General features: G+C 35.3%; 1 protein-coding gene across 1 annotated transcript in view; it reads left to right on the forward strand.

Moving 5' to 3' along the window:
* Positions 1 to 25,144, forward strand: part of LOC150106404 (soma ferritin-like) — a 44,390-nt gene that overhangs the window by 8,775 nt on the left and 10,471 nt on the right. The window contains exon 4 of the mRNA XM_090393126.1: positions 21,106 to 21,234. Within this exon, the coding sequence (XP_090249252.1) occupies positions 21,106 to 21,234 (129 nt within the window). The remainder of the gene's footprint in view (positions 1 to 21,105; positions 21,235 to 25,144) is intronic.

The following is a 25,144-nucleotide window of genomic DNA, read 5'->3' on the forward strand; positions in this document are numbered from 1 at the left end:
ACTGAAAGAAACCAGGATTTCACACATGGCTTTTGCAGATGATGTAGTGATTCTAGCAAATACAGCTATAAAGATCTGCAGTACAATATCAACATTTGGTATGACGAAACAAAGAAAAAGAATGTGACCATAAATATAAATAAAACTAAAACAATGATCATATCTAGAAGCCAACAAAAACACATAATAAAAATAGAGAATCATCGACTGGAACAAGTCCACTCCTTTAAATACTTGGGATCATATATACAAGAAGATGGTAGACTAGACAACGGAAATTAACAACAGGATAAGAAGGGAAACAAAGCTATTCTATGCAATGAAAGGCCCACTCCTAGATAAGAAAGAAGTCACCAGAATACCAAAATGGCAGTGTACCATTCTACCAACATTAACATACAGTTGTGAGTCTTGGTGTTTAACAACAGGAAACAAATAAACTACAAACAATTGAAATGAAATATCTCAGGAAAGTGGCACAAAAAACAAGACTAGACCGAATAAGAAATCAAACCATAAGAGACAGTCTTCAAGTTGCACCTCTGAATCAATTCATAACACAAGCCCAAATGAGATGGTTTGGACATCTTAATCGAATGGAAGAAGGAAGAATAGCAAAAACTGTATATGAAAGCCAGAAAATAGGAAAAAGAAACAGGTAGACCCAGGAAAGGTTGGCAGAAGGAAATTAAAGAAAAATTGGAAAAGAAGGGAATTAACTGGAAAGAAGCAAAACCTTGGACAGGACAGCATGGAAATCTCTTTGGCAAAATCTCGACGCTTAAAAGCATAAGAGATCGTAGACGAAGAAGTAAAAAATACAAAATAAAAATAACAATAAACAGTAGAAAAAATCAAGCTACTTTTGGTAAAATGTATTATAGGTTTTCAAAAAACCTTTCATGAGTGGGAGCCACATAATAAATAAATTAAATAAATAAATAATGATAGATTTAAAAAAAAAAAGCACCTGAGATCAGATGCAATGGATCCTTTTTGGGAAAGTCTGACTGAGGCAGTACTGAACATTTTAATATGGCTCTTTCATCCTCCACCCCTCTGTTTTGTCTAAAAGGTGAGAGATTTCTGTTTGAATATGGTTTGATCCCATGTATTTTGATAAGAGTTGGTGTGAGAGCTTGTGCAAGTTCCTTGTAAAGAGCAGTGTACTCTTATCTAGTGAAATTGTAGAAAATATAGAAGTTTATTTTTTTCTACACTGCTTGACAAACTTTACAAAATGCACAGAAAATCTGTAACTTCATATCAAAATGCAGGAGGACAAAGTTTGGTGTTGGTGTACACTAGAATAATGATGAAATGAGATAGTAAGATGCATTGGACAGGTATGAGGTACATTACAGAAGTAGGCACAATATGGTCATATATGATCCCTCTAAACTAAACAGACCCAACAGCAATGGGCCATGCTTGATATTAAGGTATCTGTAATATTCAATGGCAACAAATTTCATTCTTCCACCAAAGCAGACTAGCTCATCAAGTGACCGAGGCAGTGGCTGTTGGTGTGCAATGAGATGTACAAGAGAGAAGACATCAATGTTGAATGATATCAACATATGGAATTTAGTGCAATGTAGCATTTGTTTAATGTATTTGTTACTGAGAGTAAATGGTTTGTGGTACGAGAGTGAGAATAAAAAGAATTTGTCAGAAACATCTCTTTAACGAATGGAAAAAATGAGTCATTTCAGGAGTGAAAGAATGAAGTCGCTGATATTATGATATACTACAGGATCATGGAGAATAAAGCGGAAGCATTGAATGATGGTGCACAAAATACAAGTGAGAGTTTGAAAGAAAGTGGTTGAAAGTAATAATGTGGATGATGAGATGGCAGCGTAGAAAGAAATTTCGCGCTTCTACGGACTCCTTCACAGGACAAAATGCGAGCTTGAGCAACTGGAGAAATTATTGGTGTGGGTACATAATGATGGAGAATGAAAGAAACAGTGAATGGGGAATGCATGAAACTGGGAGAAAAGAGAAAGTATTGTATGGGGATTCAGTGTGTAGATAAAGTGCGAAGATAAAGGATGTTATTGAAGCTGTAAATCTGCTGAAGAAAGAAGTGAATAAATTAATTGTTTTGGCAGACACAAATAATTTGAAAGGTGAGAAATATGCAATGACAGAAGATGTGAAAGAGTTGTTAGAAGAAGCAGAAATGAAGAGTAAGAAAGTAAAAATTGAGTCTGCTGCCTTGGTATAATAGGACAGAATTGAGAAGGGCCATGATTGTCAATGAGAAAATTGCGCAGGAGGAATGGTGTGCAGTTTATAGATGTGTGGAGTGAATTTTATTGACATGAGAACCTGTATATGCCTGATGGACTGCACTTAAATGGTTTTGGAGTTAGGTGCTTGGAGAAAGTGTTGTTCAGTGAGAGTTTGGAAGTGCAAAACCAGGGAAATTAGAGATATTAGGAGGGGGAAGCAATCCAGAAGGTGGTCTAGTCACCCCTTAGACAAATGAATGCGAGTGCAGGAATGATTGTGAAGAGCTGGGTGCACTTTTCTAGACTTTAAATCTGATTGGGCAGGTAATGACATTATGTAAGGGTAACTGTGGGCCCAAGGGGGATGTTGAAATACGTGTACACAAATTCCGAAGTATCAGAAACAAAGGAAAAGAGTTTTTGGCATTGGTCAGTTCGACTTGCCAAAAATTATTGTTATCAGCGAGACCTGGTTGTCATAGAATGATGTAGTTACAGAGATAGAATGTAATGGATATTGTATTTTCAGAGAAGATAGAGGAATAGGGCAGGAGAGGTATTATTAAAGATAGCTGAAGAACTTCAACCAGCAAAATAGAAGTTAGGGAAATTGTAGATCTGAAAATGGTTCATTTAAGGCTGTCTGATGTGAGGTAGAGGCCACTAGGACAAAATATATTGTTGGTTGCTGCTATAGACTTCGGGGGTTCAGAAGATGTGGATGATATGCATTGGCACAATGAGTGCAGACTGAGCAATTATCATGGGAGATTTTAACTATGGAAATATAGACTGGAAGTAAGAAAGGACCCATGGAAAAATGGAAACAAAATTTATAGAGTTACTAAGGGATAATTACCTGAAACAGCATGATGGAAGGAACCAAGGTTTTGAGAGTGCTGGCTCTGGTAATAGCATCAGACGATCTATAACTACAGTAGCAACTCTGTTTCTGATTGGGGAAAGCAACCATGCAGTCTTGTTCCTGGGAGGTTGCTGAACATGTGGAATTGTCAGTCAAGAAAGGATTTATGCAGAACTACAAAGCTGGTAATTATGATGAACTAAGGAGGCAACTTGGAGTGCCATAGCATAAGAAATCACATGGAATGAATGACATTAGTGCATGGGAAGAGGTCAAGGATGAGTGAGGCAGTATCAGGCTGTGCATGCCCAGGGTCAAGCAGATAAACTGAGTGGGGATTAAGTGGATGACTAACAATATAAAGCAGGAGCTGCCAAAAAAAAAAAGAAAGCATTGTTGAAGGAATATTATTATTATTATTACGGGCAACTCCAGGGAGTCATTAGACTCATCGAGGGAGGCCCCAAATCATTTTCATCACAACTATTCGACATTCATACAGTATCTATCATACCTCGCCTTAAACTCATTCACTGTCACAGCATCCACCACAGACTCAGGGAGCGCATTCCACTCATTCACTACTCTAAAAGTAAAGAACCCAGCTCTAACACCTTTACTAACCACACTTTTGCCCAGTTTCCATGGATGTCCCCTAGTCCTCCCACAACCAGCCCTGTTCTCAAAAATATCTTCTGAATTAATTTTATAGAAACCCTTCAGTAATTTGAATGTCTCAATCATATCTCCCCTCCTCCGCCTATCAACCAATTTTTGCAACCCACAAATCCTCAACCTGTTCTCATACGGTTCATTCCACAGACCTGCTATCATCTTGGTCACTCGCCTCTGGATCCTCTCCACCTCCTCCCCATCAAGAAGAAACCTAGGTGACCAAATCTGAGCACAGTAGTCGAGATGAGGTCTTATCAAGGCTCGATACAGAGGAACAATAACCTGCTTGTCTCTGCTTGTCAACGTATTCTTCAGCAACCAAGTGATTTGATGAGCTGATTTGGCCACTTTTGCAATGTGTCCCCTAAATTTCAATTCCTTATCCACCAACACTCCTAAATCTCGTGCCTCATCAATTTCCTGGAGCACGGTTCCACCAATGCAGTAAACTGCCTCCCATCTTTTCACCCCAAAATGCATAACCTTACATTTTGCCACATTAAATTGACATCCATTCTCCCTAGCCCAGACCTCCAATCTATCCAAATCATCCTGCAAAATTTTGACGACATCTGCATTCACTATTGCCCTACCCAACTTCGCATCATCCGCAAACAAATGAACTGTTCCTCTCAGATCCTTTCCTATATCATTTATGAACAAATTAAACAGCAGTGGTCCAAGAACAGATCCTTGTGGTACACCACTAGTCACAGGCCGTCTAGTGGACTCTACTCCTGAGTAAACCACTCTCTGATATCTCTCCGTCAACCACCCTCCTATCCATCTCACCAACCCTATGTCCATTCCCATATGCTGCAATTTACTGATTAGAATTCCATGTGGTATCCTGTCAAAGGCCTTAGCAAGGTCCTCCTGCAAATATAAAGAATAAGGTGATCAGCATGCCTATGAGCACAAGCAAGAATGATAAATAGTATGATAAGGAAGGCTAAATCATATTTAGTGATTGTGAGAGAAAATTAGCTAAGCAGACCAAAGGAGTTTTTGCTACATAGCAAGTAAGAGAAAGAATTATGGAAAGATAACTTTTCTCAGTGCTTGATGATAGGAAAGTAGCAGAAGCTACTGTCACTTTCAGAGGTTAATGCAATGTGCTTTGCATTATGGATACTAAGGCAATTGATGTGAAGTCATTAGCCCTTATATATGAGTTGTCCTGTTATGAAGTTACTTCATGTGCAAACTTTGTTTGCTTACAATTGGATAAAGGATGAGACCAAGAATATAATTTCTTGGCATCTTTAATTTATAATATAACCACGTGGAAAAACTTTCAACATTTCTAGGGTATTTTATACAGTCTCATCAGAGAACAGCTGTATCCCATTCATAAGGGCTCCAAATCGCATGAATGTTCATGGTGCCATTTAAAAAACGAACTCTAGAGTTCTTTTCGGTTAATGGGATCCAAAGTACTGACTTCCTTGTGTAGAGTCCATTTGGAAATGTTTTCATCTATGGCTGCAGCAACCTCAAGTGACAGTTGGTAACAGGACAACATTATAGGGTTTCTTTGCTTGGGGCAACCTTAGTCTTCTTTCCTTGTAATAGTTCCTGTCTCCTGAAACTATATCCATGGTACTGAGTTGACACTTCATGATATTAGGCTAATGTGCCACCCTCACCTGCAACTGTCCAGCTTCAAGTTGTCTAATAGCCTACCATTGCGAAGAATTATCTAGACAATGATGACTTCCTATCCTGAAGGTATTGAAGATGTGGCTAATCCATTGAGCAACTAAAGAATGGGAATGAAGTGATAGTGGTAGATCAATTTTTGTTGGTTATTGAGAATTTGCATGCTGCAATGCCTATAATATCAAACATTTGCTTTTGGAGACACTTTTAAAAATATTCATGAAAATCATTTTGTTCCATTAATTTTGTTGAGCAGTGTATTTCTAGAATGAATTTTCTATGATTTGGACTATTTAAATGTTAAGAAACTTAACTGTCTTACGTAATGTGTATTTGGGGATTAACTGGCATACATTGGACAAATTTCAAGATTTCAGCCCACAAAATTATTCACTATTCATTGCATTGCTGGTCAAGCTTTCTGATAACATCAATGAATTTGGCATTGTATGCAATGCTTATTTCAGCTAAAACTCCAGTTAGTGAACTACACAGTGAGTTCTTTGAAGTGCCTAATCTGTACTTGAATCAGTTTAAGAATAATGTTGTATACTTAATTGAAGGTTCAGTGCAAAACTATAACACAGTGGTTCTTAACCTGGGCAGTAGTTCCCCCTTGGGGGGGGCACTGAGAGGGGGATAGTCAGCATTATAATACTACTAGTATAATAAAATAAAAAAATTCTGTATTTAATCTAGCATCCCTATTTATATTGTATGTTTGGAAACTGTTTAGAATATTGTATATTGGATTATTTTTAGCAGAATCCACTACTTTTATAAGCTTTATCTGCTACTTTTCCTAACACCTATCTGACAACTCTAGTTTGCAGTTTACATCTAGCCCATGGTATTGTGTAGTACACTTCATTGATATTGTGTAGCACTGTAGCCCATTAAAATGAGTGAAAAAAGCTTTCTCAAACAAAGGAATGAAGCCTTCAAGAATGATTGAGCATTTAAGAACAAACCATCCAAATAAAGCAAAAAAAGATGTGGAGTACTTTTGCGAATTAAAGATTAAATTTAAAAATCATCCTGTACTTAAAGGGTTGGTTGCAAAACAAACTAACTAACAAGAGAAGGGACTTGTATTGTTTTACAAACTTTCAAAATTAATTGCCAAATGTGGAAAGCCACATACTATTAGTGAAACTCTCATCTTATTGGCTATAAATGAAGTTTTAGATATGATGATTGGCCCAGGTCAGTGGTGCACCCAGGGAGGAGACCAAGAGGTCCTGCCCCCCCCCCCCCCCCAAAAAAAAAGAAAAAGTTAAAAAACACTAGAAAATTTTCCAAAATACTTTTCCTAATTAAAATTAATGTTGTGTCATGTCTTCTATTTCTATACTACTTATGAATTAGGGATCACATAAGGTGAGAGAACCCTATAGCAGTGTTTCTCAACCTATGGTCCGCGACAATGGGACAGGTAGTCCACAGGTTTAAATTAACCAAATAAATCTATATATTTTAATTATCCAAACAAAACAAATTAAAATTGAATAAGTAAGTAAAAATTATTAAAATAAAATGAATACTTAAAAAAAAATAGCAGCAGAATGTTCATGGAATGAACATTCTGCCACTATTTTAATTTGTAGCAGCAGAATGACGAATAAAAGAGGGGTGAAGTGAAAAACAATGTGGTTTTATTGCTTCCACCTTCCCTTGCTGTTTTGTCAGATTTGAAGTGAAACATGTATTGTCCACACGACCACATTTTTGCTTGTTGTTTATTGATTTTTATTGTTGAAGGTTTTCCTCCGTCAACCAAGGCTCAGTATATCTTCAGAAGTGCTAAGTAATACTTAGACAAAATGTGTTGTGAGTTAACTTCAGTATTTATATATTTTTCGGAAATCGTGTGAAAAGCAAGCTGACAATGCTAGCTCTCTTCAACCGAATTCCAATAATATGTGAAACTGCCATAACAGCATTCACTATATATATATATATATATATATATATATATCTTAGTTTTAACACGTTTACAAATTTTAACACCTTCGGTTGAATTTTATTGCTGCAGAGCGAGCTCGCACAATCTAATTAATAACAATAGTTTTTAGTTAGATACTGTGTTTGCCAGTGCAACATATGGTTTTGGTTGAGTCTATATATACAGCATAGTTTCTGTATGAGGGGACATATGATTTATTAATTAGTGTCATTTTTATCCCAGTTGTGTCTAATTGCACTATTTGTTGAGAAATATATTACACAGACTGCTTACGCCTTATTCACTGACATAATAAAAGTACTTGTTTTTCTTGCCTCTGCAATATAATTGCTATTGGGGAGGGCATGTTGTTTACTGCTGGAGCAAGTTACTATTGTCCTGCTCTGAACGTGTTTCAGCTTTTTTCATTTGGGAGGTATATGTGAAACTTTTTTATTTGTTTTTTTCAAAAAGTAAAATCAGGGGTGAGAGTTATATGCGAGTAAGTATGGTATTTCAATTATGGATAAGTACATTGGTACCTTCTTTAAACGGAAAAATATCTCGGATGACAGTGATAATACAAAACGAGTTTGTAATGACAGTTTGTATGTAGTTTCTGAAGAGAAAGAGGTCTGTAACGAAACACAGAATTCCCATCAGTTGCAATGCAATAATATTAATGCGCTGAATGAAAGGAAAGATTTGCTGGACACTCGGCCAGTGGATCGCATTTAAAGGTAAATACAGTTGGTTATTTTGTAGGAACATTTTTCTGTTTTGTGACTTCTCTCCTTTTACGGTAATTATGCATACATTATTGTGTTGTTATTCAACAATTGTTTACAGGTTTGAATGTGTATATAAAGTCAATATCAACAGTAGCCTGATTACGAACATGTGATGAAAGGGACGGGGAGGTTTGGAGCTTCCCCGGATAGTATTCAAAAGGTAAATACAATTGGTTATTTTGTATAGGGCCCCAAAACTTATTAGTTTAGAATTTAACCACTGGGAAAGGGTTTGTGTCCACCTCAAAACTCTGAAACAGAATTTGGAAACATATTTCGAAGAACTTTTTATAAGAAATTTCTGTGATTTCACGATACATTTCAGGCTTGCAGTCACGAGAACGACCTTTCGTTATCAAAAAAAGAGCAGCTAATTGAGCTTTCAAGTGATATTGGGTTTAAAATGCATTTCCCTGATTGTGGTTTGGCTCGATTCTGGATCTCACCTTCAGTGAGAAGTGAATTTCCCGAATTATTTGAAGAGTCGAAAATCGTCATGCAGTTTTCTACAACCTATCTTTGTGACTAACGATTTTATCGCTCCTTCAAATAAAAACAAAATACAGAATTCATCTTAGTGTGTGTGTGCCGATCTTCGACTGAAGTTGACCAATATTGAGCCAGATATCCAGCAAATCTGCAAGGTCGAGAAGCTCATCCATCTCATTAAAAGTAAATAGTAACATAATTATATCATTTTATTTATTTGTTTAATAAAAATTAAAACTTTGTTTTAATTTTTATCCACAAAATTTAATTTTTTACCTATATATCCGGCCTGGTTGGCCGACTCTCCAGCCAAAAGGCTGCGAGTTCAAATCCTGCCGTGGGCATGGATGGTTGCGATTGCCTGTGAAAATACTAGTGGCAGTGGTCGGCGGTAGATAGCGTTGGTGTAGATGATGATTGTAGTTTGGTTGGTGAAGACAGAGAGTTGTAGAGTAGGTGCCCTTCCTCGATATGTCTTTGGACTACCTGGAGATGTTATGTAATAATAATATCAACAAGCTTGATATGTTCATTGTGCATCACATGGTTTGAATTTGGCACTTGGAAATGCTATATCTGTGACAAATAAGAAATTGCATTGGCATAATTGAAAAGGTACAGAATTACTTCAATACCCCTAAAAGACAGGATGTCCTTGTTATTTATGATATTATTATATTAATATCTTTTAAGATTTATAATATCTTTATTTAGCTTGCAAAAAATATTTGCGTGCACCTCATTGTCTAAAATAATGCAAAAATCTGATAGTGATCTCTTAATTCCCCTAAATTTTGTTGATGTTGTGGCTCAATTAAATACCATTCGTGAAACACCAGATTCTTCATTTAAAGATATTTACGATGATGCATGGATAAAAGCCAATAATTTTAATATTGACATTAAAAAGCCAAGGACTTCATCAAAACAAACATTAAGGTCCAATGTTCCAGCCAATTCTGTAGAAGAGTATTTCAGGAGAACTATTTCATTCCATTTATTGACCAAATATTGACTCAACTTCATGAACATTTCACTCAGCACCGCAACATTATGAAATATATTTTTTTCTCTTCTACCAAATGGAAAAGATGCTTTAACAGCAAGTGCAATGGAAGATTTTCGTCAATTGTGTGAATTTTATGCCGGTGATTTGCCTTATACAAATCCAGCAATTTTGAACGCCGAATTCAAGTTGTGGTATAAGAAATTTGAAAAACTGTTTGCAATAGCTCCATGCAAAAATGCCATTGATGCAGCTTCAAAGTGTGACAAAATGATATATCCTAACATCTATAACTTATTAAAAATATTTGCAAAATTTTCGGTAACAACATGCGTCAGTGAAAAGTCATTTTCTAACTTCCACCTTTTAAAAACCTATTTAAGATCTACCATGACACAATCACGATTGAACGTACTGGCTTTGCTATATATATACACACAGAGAGAGATTAACATAACCACGACTGAAATAATTCAAGAGCTTTGTAAAAAAGAAAACTGGATTTTATTCTTTAAATAAATTTTTATAATTACCTAATGAATTTTATTGAATGAACGATTGTGAGACAAAAATATTTTGGGAAAATTTGGAGAAAAGAGCAAAGCTAATAATAATGGCAAATATCTGTTGGATTTCTGCTCAGGACATGGACTGGTTATTACTAACACCATGTTCCAACATAAAAATGTGCACAAATTCATATGGAGAGAAGAGGCAAGGAATAAGAAAAGTCTCATTGACTATGTTATTGTTGATAGTGATGTTTTCTCCCTGGTGCAGGACACCAGAGTGTACTGAGGATTTGAAATTGGAAGTGATCACCATTTAGTCTTGAGCAGGATAAAATTGAATTTCATATTGAAAAGAATAACATGTAAGAAAGTTTTAAAGGGAATAAAAGTTGAGCAGCTCTCAGAGGTGAACTGTAGACTAAAATACACAAAGATCATTGAAGAAAAAATGAAAGAGTTTGAGAACAGGAATCAAACCTTGGAGATTCAGTGGCAAACTCTGAAGAAAACATTGATTCTGCCAGAGAGGCATGTGGTGAGGTTATCTGCAAGGATAAAAAAATCAGAACTCCCTGGTGGACACAGGAAGTTAAAGAGGCAGTGAAGGAAAAGAAGAAAGCATATCAAAAGTTCCTGTCAAATAAGTCAGCTTGTGCTCTTAGAGAATACAGAGACAAATGCAAGAATGCTAAACACTGTGTAAAACTAGCTAAACAAAAGTCATGTGGGAGGAGTTTGGCAAGAATATAGAAAATAAATATCAAGAAGGTGGCAAAATATTCTGGAGGTTGCTGAAGAAGCTTAGGAATGGAGGAAAGAGTGCTGTAAAAGGAGTTAAAGATGATAAAGGTAATATGAAAACGGGAGAAAAAGATATCCTTGAAGTATGGAGTAATTACTTTGAAAAACTGCTAAACGAAACAAGCAGTGATGACAGCACAGTGGTAAAAAAACACTGACCAGGCATGCAGTCAGGAATACATATCCATACTTGAAGTAGAAAAACCCATCAAACACTTGAAATGTGGAAAGGCAGCAGGAGTAGATGATATTCGACCAGAAATGCTGAAGTATGGTGGTATGAGAGTCTTACAGTGGCTGCACTGCATAGTTCAGAAAGCCTGGACAGAGGGACGAATTCCCGATGATTGGAGTAGAGCTCTCATAGTACCCATATATAAAAAGGGAAATAAAACTGAATGTGAGAATTACAGAGGTATTTCCCTACTGAGTGTTCCTGGGATCTATGCAAGCATACTTGAGAAACGGTTGAGAAGAATTGTGGAAGAAAAGCTTGGTGAAGAACAAGCTGGATTCAGGCCAAATAGAGGCTATCATGATCAGATCTTCACTTTACGACAAATAGTTGAGAAAGCATGGGAATATAACAAAGATCTGTATTTAAGTTTTGATTTGGAAAAGGCATATGATAAGGTGCCAAGAGAGAAGCTATTCAATACGCTACAGTTATATGGTGTCAATGGGGCATTATATCAAGCAATACTTAGTCTTTATTTGAGTTGTAAGTCAGCAGTTAGAATTAAAGGAAGTACAGGAAGATGGTTTAATGCTAAATCTGGTGTGAGACAAGGATGTACATTATCCCCTCTGTTATTCATTATCTATATGGATCACATTATGAAGGAAAGTGGTATTAAACATGATATGAAAATTGGAGAGGTTAATGTCAGCTCTTTGCTTTATACAGATGATGTTATACTTCTAAATAAATCCGCAAGATTCTCTGACTAAATTGAATAGCTGTTGTAATAGATATGGTATGAAAGTCAGCAATAAAAAGACAAAGACAATGAAAATAGGCAGAAACATTGAAAATGTCAACTGTGTTGTGAATGGAGAACCTGTGGAACAAGTGAAACATTTCAGCTACTTAGGCACGATTTTTACTGAAGATGGTAAATTAAATATAGAAATAGACAACAGAATCAGCAAAGCTGGTATGGTAGGAAGTCAATTGAATAAATTCATATGGAATAAGAAAGAAATTAGTCGGAACACTAAATTAGCTATACAAGACAGTGTTCAAACCAGTTTTAACTTATGGATCTGAGAGCTGGGTCAGAAGTAAAACACTTGACCAAAGACTAGAGACCGCAGATATGAGAGTCCTGAGAAAGATTATAGACATGAACAGATGGCATCAATGGCAATATCATATTAAAAACCAGGATATTAGGAAAGAACTTGACATTGTCAACATCCAGGAATGCGTTAGCAGAGCTAATCTCAGGTGGTATGGGCGAAGAAAGATTAGCAAAACAAGTGTTCTCTGCCAGGTTGGCAGCAAAACGACCCAGAGGAAGACCAAGATGTAGGTGGATTGATATGGTACAAAGTGTCTTAGACGATAGAAATATAAGATCTGATAATATTGGAGTCTTGACAAGTAACAGACTGATTTGGAGGAAAATTGTAGATAGGAAGTTAGTAATGATGTAATTTTTTTCATGTAGTACTGTCATATCCTGTACACCCCTTGAGGATACACGGCAGGAATTTGATGATGAATGAAATTTAACGAATTTTAGTTGAACGGATAAAAATATTTTTAATGCAAATTCATTGTATTAAAAATATTTTTATCCATTCAACTCGGGGGGGGGCCCCCCTCCAAGATTAAATTCTGGGTGTGCCACTATTCCAGGTAAAAGTAATGTGATGTCATCAGTTCCTCTCAGCAATAAGCAGTTCTGCAGTTCCCAAGTCTACAAAAAATAGATGATATAATTGAATCAAGTATACTTTCAACAGCATGGGTATGAAAGATTCTTGCCAAACATGTAGTGCAGGTATCCTCAGCTTTGGCAAGAAATAAAAGTACTGCTCATTGCTTTTCCTTCTTCATATGGTTGAGAAAGGATTCAGCATCTTGTTGCAATTGTTAGCTAAGCAGTGAAATATATTGCAAATAAGTGAAAGAGGAGAATTGAGACTTTGTTTGTTGAATATTGAACCTGATATTGAAAAATTAGCAGGATCTCATCAGGCTCAGGGTAGCCGTTAATGATTGGCTTATTAAATACAGTTTACATCTTTTTTTGAGTAAAAATTAATTTGTATCACAGTAATTAATTTTTAATTAACTATAAGTTCAAATATGTTGATGGTAATTTAGGTTTGCCTAATAATATACAGTCATACCCCGACTTACAGGAATTCGGAGTTACACGGTTTCATATATGTACGTATTCCTGTCCCACTTCACGCCCCACCACTAGTCATATCTTTCCAGTGCTGGCCGCATTCGCCAGTTTCACACATGCTGTGAACAAGCCCTGACGTGTTTCGCGCGGTCTCCATTCATATGCTATTTTTATAGTCTACAAACCTTGCGATTGTTTAATGTTGTAAATTTACAACATTGTAATATTTACAACATTACAATGTTGTAAATATTACAATATTTACAACATTGTAATGTTGTAAATAAAAAATTTTATCACAAAAAATAATAAAGTCGTCCAAGAGAAGCAAGTCTGATTCTTCTACAGCTAGCAAGAAAAGAAAAACATTGACTTTGGAAACAAAACTCAACATCATTAAGGATTTTGAAGGTGGAATGAAAATTTGTGAGCTAGCAAAGAAGTTTGATCTACAGCAGGAATCCACAATCATAAAAGAAAGGTTTACAGATTTTGGAGGACATAGATTCTAATGAGGAATGAATTGTAGCCACAAGGTAATGAATAAAAAAATCATTAGCTTGCTATGAAGAAATTTTGCATTACAAGAAAAAGACATTATGCCATCAGACGAATCTGTTCGGTTTTATGAAACCATTGACATTGATATAACTTTCTTTTTTTTATGTACGAAAAACTACAATTATGATTATATTTCTTAAAAAATATAGGTGTTTTTGTAAACCTTTAGTCCCAATTAACTAATATTTTGTATGTTTGTATGCAAAATTAAAACCGAGTTACGCGAATTCGACTTTTTTTGGTCCCACCTACCGCATAACTTCGGGGTATGACTGTATTATAATTATCTTATTGAGTCATTAACCTAATGTGGAATTCAGCAGGGGGGGGGGGTGCCAGGCCATACAAATAGTTGAAAGGGGGCAGTAGGCAAAAAATGGTTAAGAATGACTGCTATAACATGTATTCAGACATCACAAAGGAAATTTCCATATTCAAGCTTCTGTAGCTGATGCATGGAAGGTAGCAGTATTGCTCTTGTGAGTCCTTTTTTTTAACAATGATAACGATGATGAGCAGATAACACAGCACACCAAAATCTCTTCAGTAGATCACATTGCCAATTCTGTTAGTTACTCGGGATTCTGTACAACTGCTTCCAGAAACAATCTCTGATTTAAACTGGAATTTGTGAAGTAGCCTGAATTTCTTCCATGTAAAGTGGTCTTTCATCAAGGCATGTTGCAAGAATCCCCTTTTTGGTTGTCTGTTCTGAATATATTTTTTTTTTTCCTGACCAAGGTAGTCCATCCCATCTGTTTGAAATACTGAGTTCCATCATGGTTGGGGATGCTGTAGATACTTCAGAAAAAAAGAGAGAGGGTTCTGGTGATTATTGATTTGTTTCTAAATACTTTCTTTAGATGAGGATGAAATTCAATCTGCCCTAGGACTAATTTTTTGAAATTTTTGGTGACCGGAACACACACACGAATTACCCATCTGCTTGCCTTGAAATTAATGTATCCAAGATGGCTAGAGCCCTTCTTTCTTCTCTTCCACAATAAAACTAATTCAGGGATAGATATTGTAAGCCATGAAAAAGAACATTAAAAAATGTATTTGAAAAAATATATCTCCAAAAAAGTGGGATCTCACAATATGCCTTGGAGAAAGATCACTTTATCAGATGGAAAAAATCCAGGTTACTTCAAAAATCTCAATTTAAATTGGAAAGATTGTTCCTGGAAGCAGAGCAAGTTCTATAGAATCTGGGTAATTGTAATGGAACAGATTGTATGATCTTAAATAGAATTTGTGCACCGTCCTATCTGCTCGTCATCATTAATAACAGGAATCACGATCAAGAGCATCACTGTCGCCCTCCATGTACGATTGTCCTTGTTATCACATTGTTTTATTTTGTCTTCGCTGACTGTGTGTTGTTAAAGTGAGTCTGATAATGCTAGCTTCAGCTAGCAAAGCCTTGTAAATAATTAATTTGAGTCAGTAGATTTACTCATTTGCATTCCAGTGTCTGTAGTTTTCTGTTCCTGAAATTTCAACATATATCACGGAATTGATTAGATTTAGAGGTTAGTTTTTAGAAGAGTACCCTATGAATGCTAGTCTTTAGATTTGGTTGTTAGGCAGGACTGAAAATTAGTTAATTTCTTTGCTGGTTCTGCACCCTACATTTATTTACGTTAGGTTTAAGAGATGCTGCATATATTTCAACAACAACAAAAAAAAAACCTTTTCACACTTCTGCAATGAAATAATGATTTTCTCCTCTCTCCAAATTTAATTAGGTGGGTATTGTCCAGTGCTTAATCTGTGAGATCTAATTGTCTATTGCAGTGGTGGATGTATAATTTTTTTTGTTCTTCTATGCAGATGGTGGCTGTTCTTTCATTATATGCATAATAGGTAGGCTTGTAGCTGTAAAGAACCATGTAGATGCCTAGAACAGAGAGAGAGAGGAAGAGGTTGATCCTCAGAGAAGATAAGGGACGGTTATGATGCAGAATTTAAATACTTTGTGGATATTTCTTTTAAAGGTCTGGTTATTTTTTTTCTGAGATACCCTGAATATAAGATGTATGTTTTGCATCTTTAGCTAAGTTGGAATTGCAACCATTTGCTAAGGTGGAGCAAATATGGTTGAGTTCAAATTTGGAATTTATAGTGTGTTTTAAGACATATATGAAGTTTTTTTGGAGGCTATGATGTGATGTGATATGCCAGCATAAGCTATGACGAAAGTCCAACTCAAGGGAAACTGATCTTCATTGGAGATCAAAACATCATCAGAAGTAAGAGGGAGTGAAGCAAGATCTTCCTTTTAGGAAATCGGAAAATTGTTTGGCTACTATTGACATTCCTAGACGTGTGTGTGTGTGTCGGGGGGGGGGGGGGGTGCATATGGCTGTCATGCCTTCTCTTAAACTCTTCTTTCTCAGTAAAATCACTACTTCAAGAAGCAAATTGTACTATTTACTCTCAGCTCTGTAAGAAAAATCTAGCCCTCACCCCTTTCTTAATTGTGCACTTTAACTTCCATAGGTGATTCCTTGTCCTCTCTCCACATTTCCATATAACAAAAAATTTCATCAGTTGAAAGCCTATACTACCTTTCAGAAGTTTATAGACTTCTACCACCGTCCCTCTTTCTCATGTTTGCCGGTGTCTGCAGTCCACTAAGAAATGTGGACTTGCATATTCATGTTCTTTTGGGTGAACATGCATCCTGGGGTAGCAGGAAATGAGAGAGAGCAGATCAGCTGGCTAAAGAAGCAGCTAGAAACAAGTTATCAAAAGTACTCAGAATCTGATATAGAAACACTTGCAGAAGAAAGAACCCTAAACTTGTGGGGAAGAAGAATGGCAAACATCAAAAAACAGATCAACAACAAAAGAATTCTGGCCAAGTATCAAAAGCCGACTCCGGCTGAAAAAACACGTCAACTCTCCAGGTTTAACCACACTACTAAAAGCAGACTCCGGCTGAAAAAACACGTCAACTCTCCAGGTTTAACCACACTACTAAAAGCAGACTCCGGCTGAAAAAACATATCAACTCTCCAGGTTTAACCACACTACTAAAAGCAGACTCCGGCTGAAAAAACATGTCAACTCTCCAGGTTTAACCACACTACTAACGGGACATGGAAAACTAAGACACTACCTGCACAGATTTCATATCCTGGAATTCCCATCATGCATTTATTTTGTCCACACCTTCAACATACTGTCGATCACGTACTTTATGACTGTCAGCTACTGGACTCCATCTGGATGTTCCTAATACAACACGTCATCACTTCTGGAGACAAGTGGCCAGTGTCAAAACAGAGACTTATCGAAAAGTATGTTTAATTAAATTTGCCAATGAGATCAACTTCCAGTCATTGTAATGTAACATAAATTACTGACATTGTATGAATTATATAGTGTAAATATATGTTTATATAAAAATATAAATATGGATGTAAAGGGCAGAATACATACGTATAATGTAAATATGAATATTGATACAAAAATATAAATGTTAATCAGTACTTGGAAGCTACATGTAATATATGCAATGGAGCATGTAAGAATAACACACACACACACACACACACACACAAACTCCATTAATGATAAACACAACTAAATTGGAAGCCAGACATATTCACCAAACACAACTACAAGAGAATTGTTATGGATTTTGCAAAAAACTTCATAATCATATGAAAATTCTCTTCCAGGAAACATGATGAGCCATTATGCCTCTGCCTGCAGAAGACAGTCGAAACCTGATGAGGGCCGTTATGATATTTCAGTATTATCCATAAGGACAAGATAAGGGATGGACTAGCCCGTAGGAGTTGATCTTTTTGGTACAACCATAACACATTCCAATAAATCTAGCTTAACACCAATATAGAGGTTGTTACCGTCTGCCTTTCAGTTAGAGCCTCAGGTTACAATATGCAACATTTACCATTCTTGTTACTGATAATTCACAGAATTATTTTGATGTTATTTTGCACTAGCCATGACCCATGCTTGTTATATGTGATATAAATTGCCACACTGTAGAGTAACAGGCACTAATATTGGGGAAGAGTTGTCTCAAACACTGCCTGGAAAAGAGAGAGAGAGAGAAAAAGAAACCTTCTCCCTTTTAAAGACTGGAATTTTTCCCAGTACTTAAGTAAGAAGTAGAAAACAACATGCAAGAGTAATCATCTTACTAGAATAGCCACTCAGTTACTAGAACGTATTTTCATCCTAGCAGAAATAGATTCTGCAGCAGTCATCTACTCTACTATTAGTCAAGCACTGAATCATATTAGCATATAGAACAAGGTTCTGAAACCACACTACCAAAGCATCAAATTGGTTTCTGTCTTTTCTTAAACTTGAATGCAGAATGTACAACAGCCAAGAAGTTCAAAACAAAGTTTGGTATTTTTCTTAGATACCCCCATCACATGAAACTAAATTGCTTTCATGTGTACTTGAGAGCATGGGCTTCAAAGAAGGATTCATGGATTCAATTTACATCTTCTGTAACCAGACTGCCTGCTTTAAGTTGTGGAACATGATGTACAATTGCTGACCCAAAAGAATTTAGATATTCTCTGGGCCAACTTTGCCAAAATATTGACATCTTAATCCCCTCTCCAAAATGCTGTCTTTAAAAAGCAAAGCAGAGAAATATCTACTTTTATTCTCTTTGGGTGGTCTTGGAGCTGTACAATTCAAGGAAGAACTACAAGTACTATAGGACCAGATGACTTCCATTATTAAGGTGGTCAAACATCTATCATTCATCCGTGAATCAACTGCTGCTCTCCTTCTACAACAGAATTTTCTTTAAGGATGAGTTTCTAAATACCTGGCAAAAAACAATTAATATTGGCTTCCCAAAAACTAAATAAGGATTCAAAAATAACATGAGATTATAATTCAATAGCTATCTGCTTGCAGATCTTTGAAAAAGTGGTTTTAACTCTTATGAAATTTCTGGACAGCAACAACCTCTTTCTAAGACACAATTGTGTCTTCCATAAACATCATTGCACCATTTAATACATTTGTATTAAATGGTGCATTTTGCTGAAAAAAAATGCTTTTAATGTACCAAATGATCTACACAACTTTGGTTCTCTCTAAGACCAAACAGTGATATCTCCTTGGAGACTTCAAGGTGCATAAATAAAATTGCTTCTATATTTCACATATCAACCTGGAAGTGAAGTTGAATTATTCACTGTTGTTTGATTTTTTCATATCAGTAATGATTCTGTTTTGATAGCCAACTGCTTGGACAGTTTAAGTATTAGTTCTTAACTACTGTGTACTTTAACTACACTATATTCTTTGAGGAAAGAATATAGTGTAGCTGTTTTTTCCTTGAGCCATTTAGTAACAATTGCTTAGTAATTTGTATATTTTCTCCTTTTGTGGATAATTGGGATCATTATCTTATATGGTAGTTATAATAGTTACTTTGCTCTTTCATTTCAAATGAGGAGTTGGCATGAAAAACTGAAAACACATTGCTGTTTACAATATGCTATTGTAATTGAAATATGAAAGTTTTGTTTGTTTTTACTGATTTCTGACTACTGTTAGCAGTTGGAATGTTAATTTGACCTTTAACTGTCTTCTTCTCATCATCATCAGTTGCATCAGTCTTGGGACTGGTAGCTCAGCAGCAATTTCCTCCATTCCGCTCTGTCATTGGCTTTCTTCTTAACCTCCTGGTAACTCCTCAAACCTGTGCTGTCTTTGACTTGATCAAGAAAGCTTTTCCTTGGTCTGCCTCTTCTTCTTTTCCCCCTCTATTTTGCCTTCAGTTATTCTTTTCACAAGTCCATGTCGAAGTATATGTCCAAACCACCCATCCCTTCTCTAATGACTATTAATTTTTCTGCCTGAAGTATTTCAGGTAGAAAAATATCAGTTTGGCTTGCATATCACATTACATATTCATAACAACTAATATGAAAGCATTAAATGTATTACAGTAATCACAAATATTTTGTGGTAATTTGTTTATTTATTTATTTTTTTATAAGGCTAATCCTTCTTAACCAAGAAAAAATAAAAATTATAAGCAAATTCTGTTAAGTCAGTAGTCAGAAATACCTTTTATCAGTGAGTAGCCAAGTCAAGCAATCTAAGTACCAGGAAACTGGGGTTCTGATTGAGAATAAATAAATTTCAGAATTATTATATGATGAAAAGCCGACTACTGTTCATGGTTGGATTGTTTGTATGTCACAGTATATGCAGACAACATATCGAAGATAGAGTAAGCACCCAAGTAATATATAAAGTAAAGTCCATTTAAACAACATTTTACCTAATTATCTTTTGTGCTGCTTCTTAGATTTTTGTATTTTTTTAGGCATCTAGAAGTTTTTTATTGAAGAGTGTTTGATTTCATTAGCCATGCATTGTTTGCACAATTCACTGATAATGGTCTGTGAGAAAGTAACTTACTATAAATTATAAGTTTGAGATTACCTTTTGAAAATTCAGTGTTTTGGATGGCAAAAATGGAAATAAGCGTCCTCCTCCCCCTTTCTAAATGCTCACATTTTTGTGAATTAAAAATTAAAAATAAATTGTTCTGGAATGTGTTTTGTATCTAGATGAAAATTTACCAGATTGAAATAATTGAATTCCCTCTTACCAGGTTTTACTGTATGAAATGTATAAAACCCAGTTACTTTGGCTTTCTCTGTGCATCTTCAAATTTATCATATTTCAGTTATCATGGAGTAATGCGTAATCTTATTTTCCTTTGCTTGTTATGCTCAATGGCTTGTCATAACAAAGTAACTTGTATTTAGAAACCTTATTAATGTTCTGATAGGGTGGGTAATCTTATCTGCATAATGTATTATGCTTGTTAATTACGTGTACTTATCTGTCTGGTTTTCTGGGACGAAAAACCAGTTTCTATTTAAAAAAAAAAAGCCCTGTCACTTCTGTATGAGATTGGCTGTCTTACCTTCAGCTAGAAAAGCCTTGGAAAAGTTCTTCATATTCTAGACAAGATTTGGACTTGGGTCTTTCTGAAGGATTGATACTGAGCTAGTGAGGCTTTCCATAATCTTTAAATTAGTAATTAGGAATAGTTGCAATAAATGTTTCTAAAGGAGCATTACCTGAGATTTTTTTTTTTCTTTCTCTAATTTATTCATACCAACTTGGTAGATCGTGATAAAGAAATGTAATGTATTCTTACTAGATGCCATCAAAGACCAGCTGGCCTAGTGCACTGGATGCTCTGAGTGATGCTTTGTCTTTAGAAAAACATGTCAATAACAAGCTTCATCGTTTGCATGTTCTGTCTGAAACATCATGTTCAGATCCTCATGTAAGTTACATTTTATCTTTTTCTTTCTTTTTTGATTTTAATCTTAATGAAATCTATTTTTTTTTTATTTTAGCATTTCTTTAATAAATATTTTTAAAAAATGATTCATGTAATTCAAGCATAGATTTTAAAACAAAGCTAATAAATTTCTGAAGTAATTAACTCGGATCCACCTTTGAGAACACACTGCTGCTTTGATTCCATGAATTTTATTATACTCAAATTAGTAGTAAGCACATTTTGACAAATATGTTAATGTGAAAAATGCAGCAGTGTTAAATAATCTGATTCAAGATTTTGAGATAGGTATATCAGAAAATGAATAGTAAAGGCACCTTTCCCCCTCTCCACATTTTATTTGGCTGCCTTAGTTCTTCACTACAATAAATCTTGCTAATTATTCCACTTTTTCTTTAATGGTACATGTTAATAAGTAGAATTTCACTATAGCAAGCTCATAGGTGACTATAGGAATGGTTTTTTACAGTTGATAGTTTTTTTATAATAAATTTCCTTTGAAATAGCATTGTTCCTGTGGTGTATACTATATAAATTTGAAGTTGTCATTTTCTGCTCATAGGGAGTTTTTCATTGATTTTATTTTGTTGAAAACATATTTCTACTGTAAATGGTATTGTAAAACTGTCTAATTGGTGGATATTGTTCCCAAGTTGCATTTGTATGAAAATTTTTAAAATTGATTTCTTTTTTCATTTTGTTTTCTATTTTTTGTGGGAAAAAGTGGGGGGGGTCCTGCAATAGAACACCATTTCTTGATATATGATCTAAAGAGAGGGAGGGATACAGAATGTTTGACAGAACTAAGAAGTTTACATTATTTTGATTTTCCTATCAGTAAGATTTCTCCCAGATTAATCTGGTATTTGTCAAGTCACCAATGTTGTTAGATCTAATAAGGTATTACTAACTGCATTGATTCACTAAGATTTTGTTCTTTTTCTTGCAGTCCTAACATTAAACAAGCTTTACTAACTTTCTCTCTTACTGTAAGTAAACATACTCCCTTGGATTAGCTCTGTTCACCATTCTTGAACTCTTATATGGGAACCTACATGGTCCACAGACTTATGTGAGGCTGATGCTGACCTCTCTCTTCTTAAATGCATTCACTAACAGAATTTTCTGTACTACCTCTGGAAACCCATTCAACTCATCACTGCAAATAAAAAAATCTGTTTCATGCCCTTGTTAACAATATTGCTCCACAATTTGCATGGATGACACTTTGTTCTCTCCTCTCCTATCATGTATTGGAATGTATTTATTGTGTCAAAACCCTTGGTATTTATTATAATACCTATTTTAATCATCTATTATTATTACTATTATTATAATCCCTTTGCCACTTGGTTGGCCAAGTGGTTAGCATATCTGCTCTCCAGCCAAAAAAGACTGCAGGTTCAAATCCCACCATGGGCATGGATGTTTGTGGTTGTCTGTGAAAGTGGGCAGTAGATGGCATTGGTGTAGGTGATGATGGTAGTTGTAGTTGGTGAATTGAGTGATGGAGACGGAGAATCGTAGAGTAGATGCCCTCCCTCGAAGTCTTTGGACTACCTTGGAAGTGTCAAGTATAATAATATTTAGACTTATATTTCAATCACTTTATGCAACAGCTCAAGTACTGCGTATTGAACCCCCTCTTTCAGGAAGTAGTATGAGTTTCTTCATCCACTATAGAGGTCACATTGAGCTCCATGATGTATACACCAAGTTGATAACTTTTAGTGAAATGGGCACTCATTAGTTTGAACCATCTCTTCTGTATTTGCCACTTGTACACTATACTATAATCTGCTTCAGCAAAGTTATTCATTGTGTTGGAGGTTTAATGGACTATGAACATCACTGGGAAAGGATTAAAAATAAAATAAAAAGTATTTTAATTATTCTCATATTTTGCCTGTCACAGACACATTCAGGGAGTACAAACTAACACTTGTAATGCACACAAAAAAGACAACACAATAATAAATGAAACACATGAATATAATACTAGTCCTATCTAGGTTGGATACCTTTTATAAGCGTAGAAGGCTTAGGTTGTAAATTGGGATATCCGAGGATTAATGTTTACCAAAATTTGGGAAGTTTTTTCAATCCACATATATTTAAATAAAAGGTAGTCCAAAGTTGATTTCTGAGAGCAGCTGTAGATTTCAAAAACAGTCTCTTTTCTGAAATTATTGGAGCACAGTGTTTGCAAGATCAGATTGATCATAGTCATGATTGCATGTGTGTTTTTTGTGTTCATCTGTGATAGTGGACAATCTACATGTCTTTACAAAGTATGCCAACTTGTGTGAATAGGTAACTTTCTTTCTTTCACTTACAGCATAACTAGAATTCTTCTGGGTTGTTTTTAGCTTGCAGAACCCTTGTTTCATATTCAGATTTAGTTTCTGTGCAAGACTTGTAACTTTTCTGGCCTGTGCCTTATAATTTGCATAACTGACATCATTCTTATGCACATGTATTCCTTTTATATCTTTTTCTTAAGAATCTCTTACTTAATAAGATTTAACATCCATTTCACTCATACCCCATATATTCTTTGAACTCTAGAGACATATTCTGATATTACATCATTTAAGTATTTTTAAATGCTTTCCATCCATGCACTGCTGATATCTTTTCCATCCAGCAACTAATACCATTAGGTATCACACCAAACCTGGTGTTCTCTTTAAATGGTCATTATTTTGGCATCTAACTTTTTTTCTGAATGGACCATCCATATGCTTAGCACCCTCCCAGCTCACTATGCATGATTGTTGTCACCAGCTCGAGGTAGAGCAGTCACAACTTTAACTGGAACTCCCTCCTAGACATTATAATTAAGTCTAATAAGCATTGGCCTAGAATTCCATCTGCCACATGCTACAGCTCAGTAAATTAGGTAGAAGTTTTTTCTTCATTGAGTTAGAAAATCATTTGCAAAGAAATTATATTCTCATTTAATCCTTTATCTTAGTGTAGTTATGAAGATACTTCACATGTAAACTTGTTTAAAGTTTTAAACAAGAATTAATTAATTTCTTGGCAAGTATAATTTACTTCAATAAATTACGCTTTGTTCTTCTCATTAGATTTCCTGACTATCCAGTAAGTTCAGTCATCCATGATCAGGGCTGCCGAAATCCACTCACCGTGGACAAGTGACAGTGGCGAGCAAATTTTCAACCTCTTCCTAAATCAATTCAAAATATATTATCTTATTTTCTTGGCATAATTTATACTTTTTTCTTTTTTTTTTTTTTCATTTTACTTGTTTACTATCAAGTTTATGGGTAATTGCTAACAATTTCCCTACTGAGTGTTCCTGGTAAGATTTATGCCAGTATACTTGAGAAATGGTTGAGAAGAATTGTGGAAGAGAAGCTTGGTGAAGAATAAGCTGGATTCAGGTGAAATAGAGGCTATCAGGATCAGATTTTCACTTTACGACAGATAGTTGAGAAGTTGTGGGAATATAACAGACATCTCTATTTAAGTTTTGTAGATCTGGAAAAAAGCATATGACAAGGTGCCAGGAGAAAAGCTATTCAAAATGCTACAGTTGTATGGTGTCAGTGGGGCATTATATCAAGCAATACTTAGTCTTTATTTGAGTTGTAAGTCAGGAAGTACAGGAAGATAGTTTAATGTTAAATCTGGTGTCAGACAAGGATGAACGTTATCCCCTCTGTTATTCTTTATCTATATGGATCACATTATGAAGGAAAGTGGCATTAAACTTGATATTAAATTTGGAGATGTTAATGTCAGCTCTTTGCTTTATGTGGATGATGTTATACTTTGAAATAATATTCTGCTACAAGTCTGCAAAATGATTCCCTGACTAAATTGAATAACTATTGTAATAGATATGGTATGAAGGTCAGCAATA

This window comes from Typopeltis vanoorti, chromosome 5 (genome assembly GCF_054136105.1).
Source record: "Typopeltis vanoorti isolate ZY-2024b chromosome 5, IOZ_Tvanoo_1.0, whole genome shotgun sequence".
NCBI classification, from domain to species: domain Eukaryota; kingdom Metazoa; phylum Arthropoda; class Arachnida; order Uropygi; family Thelyphonidae; genus Typopeltis; species Typopeltis vanoorti.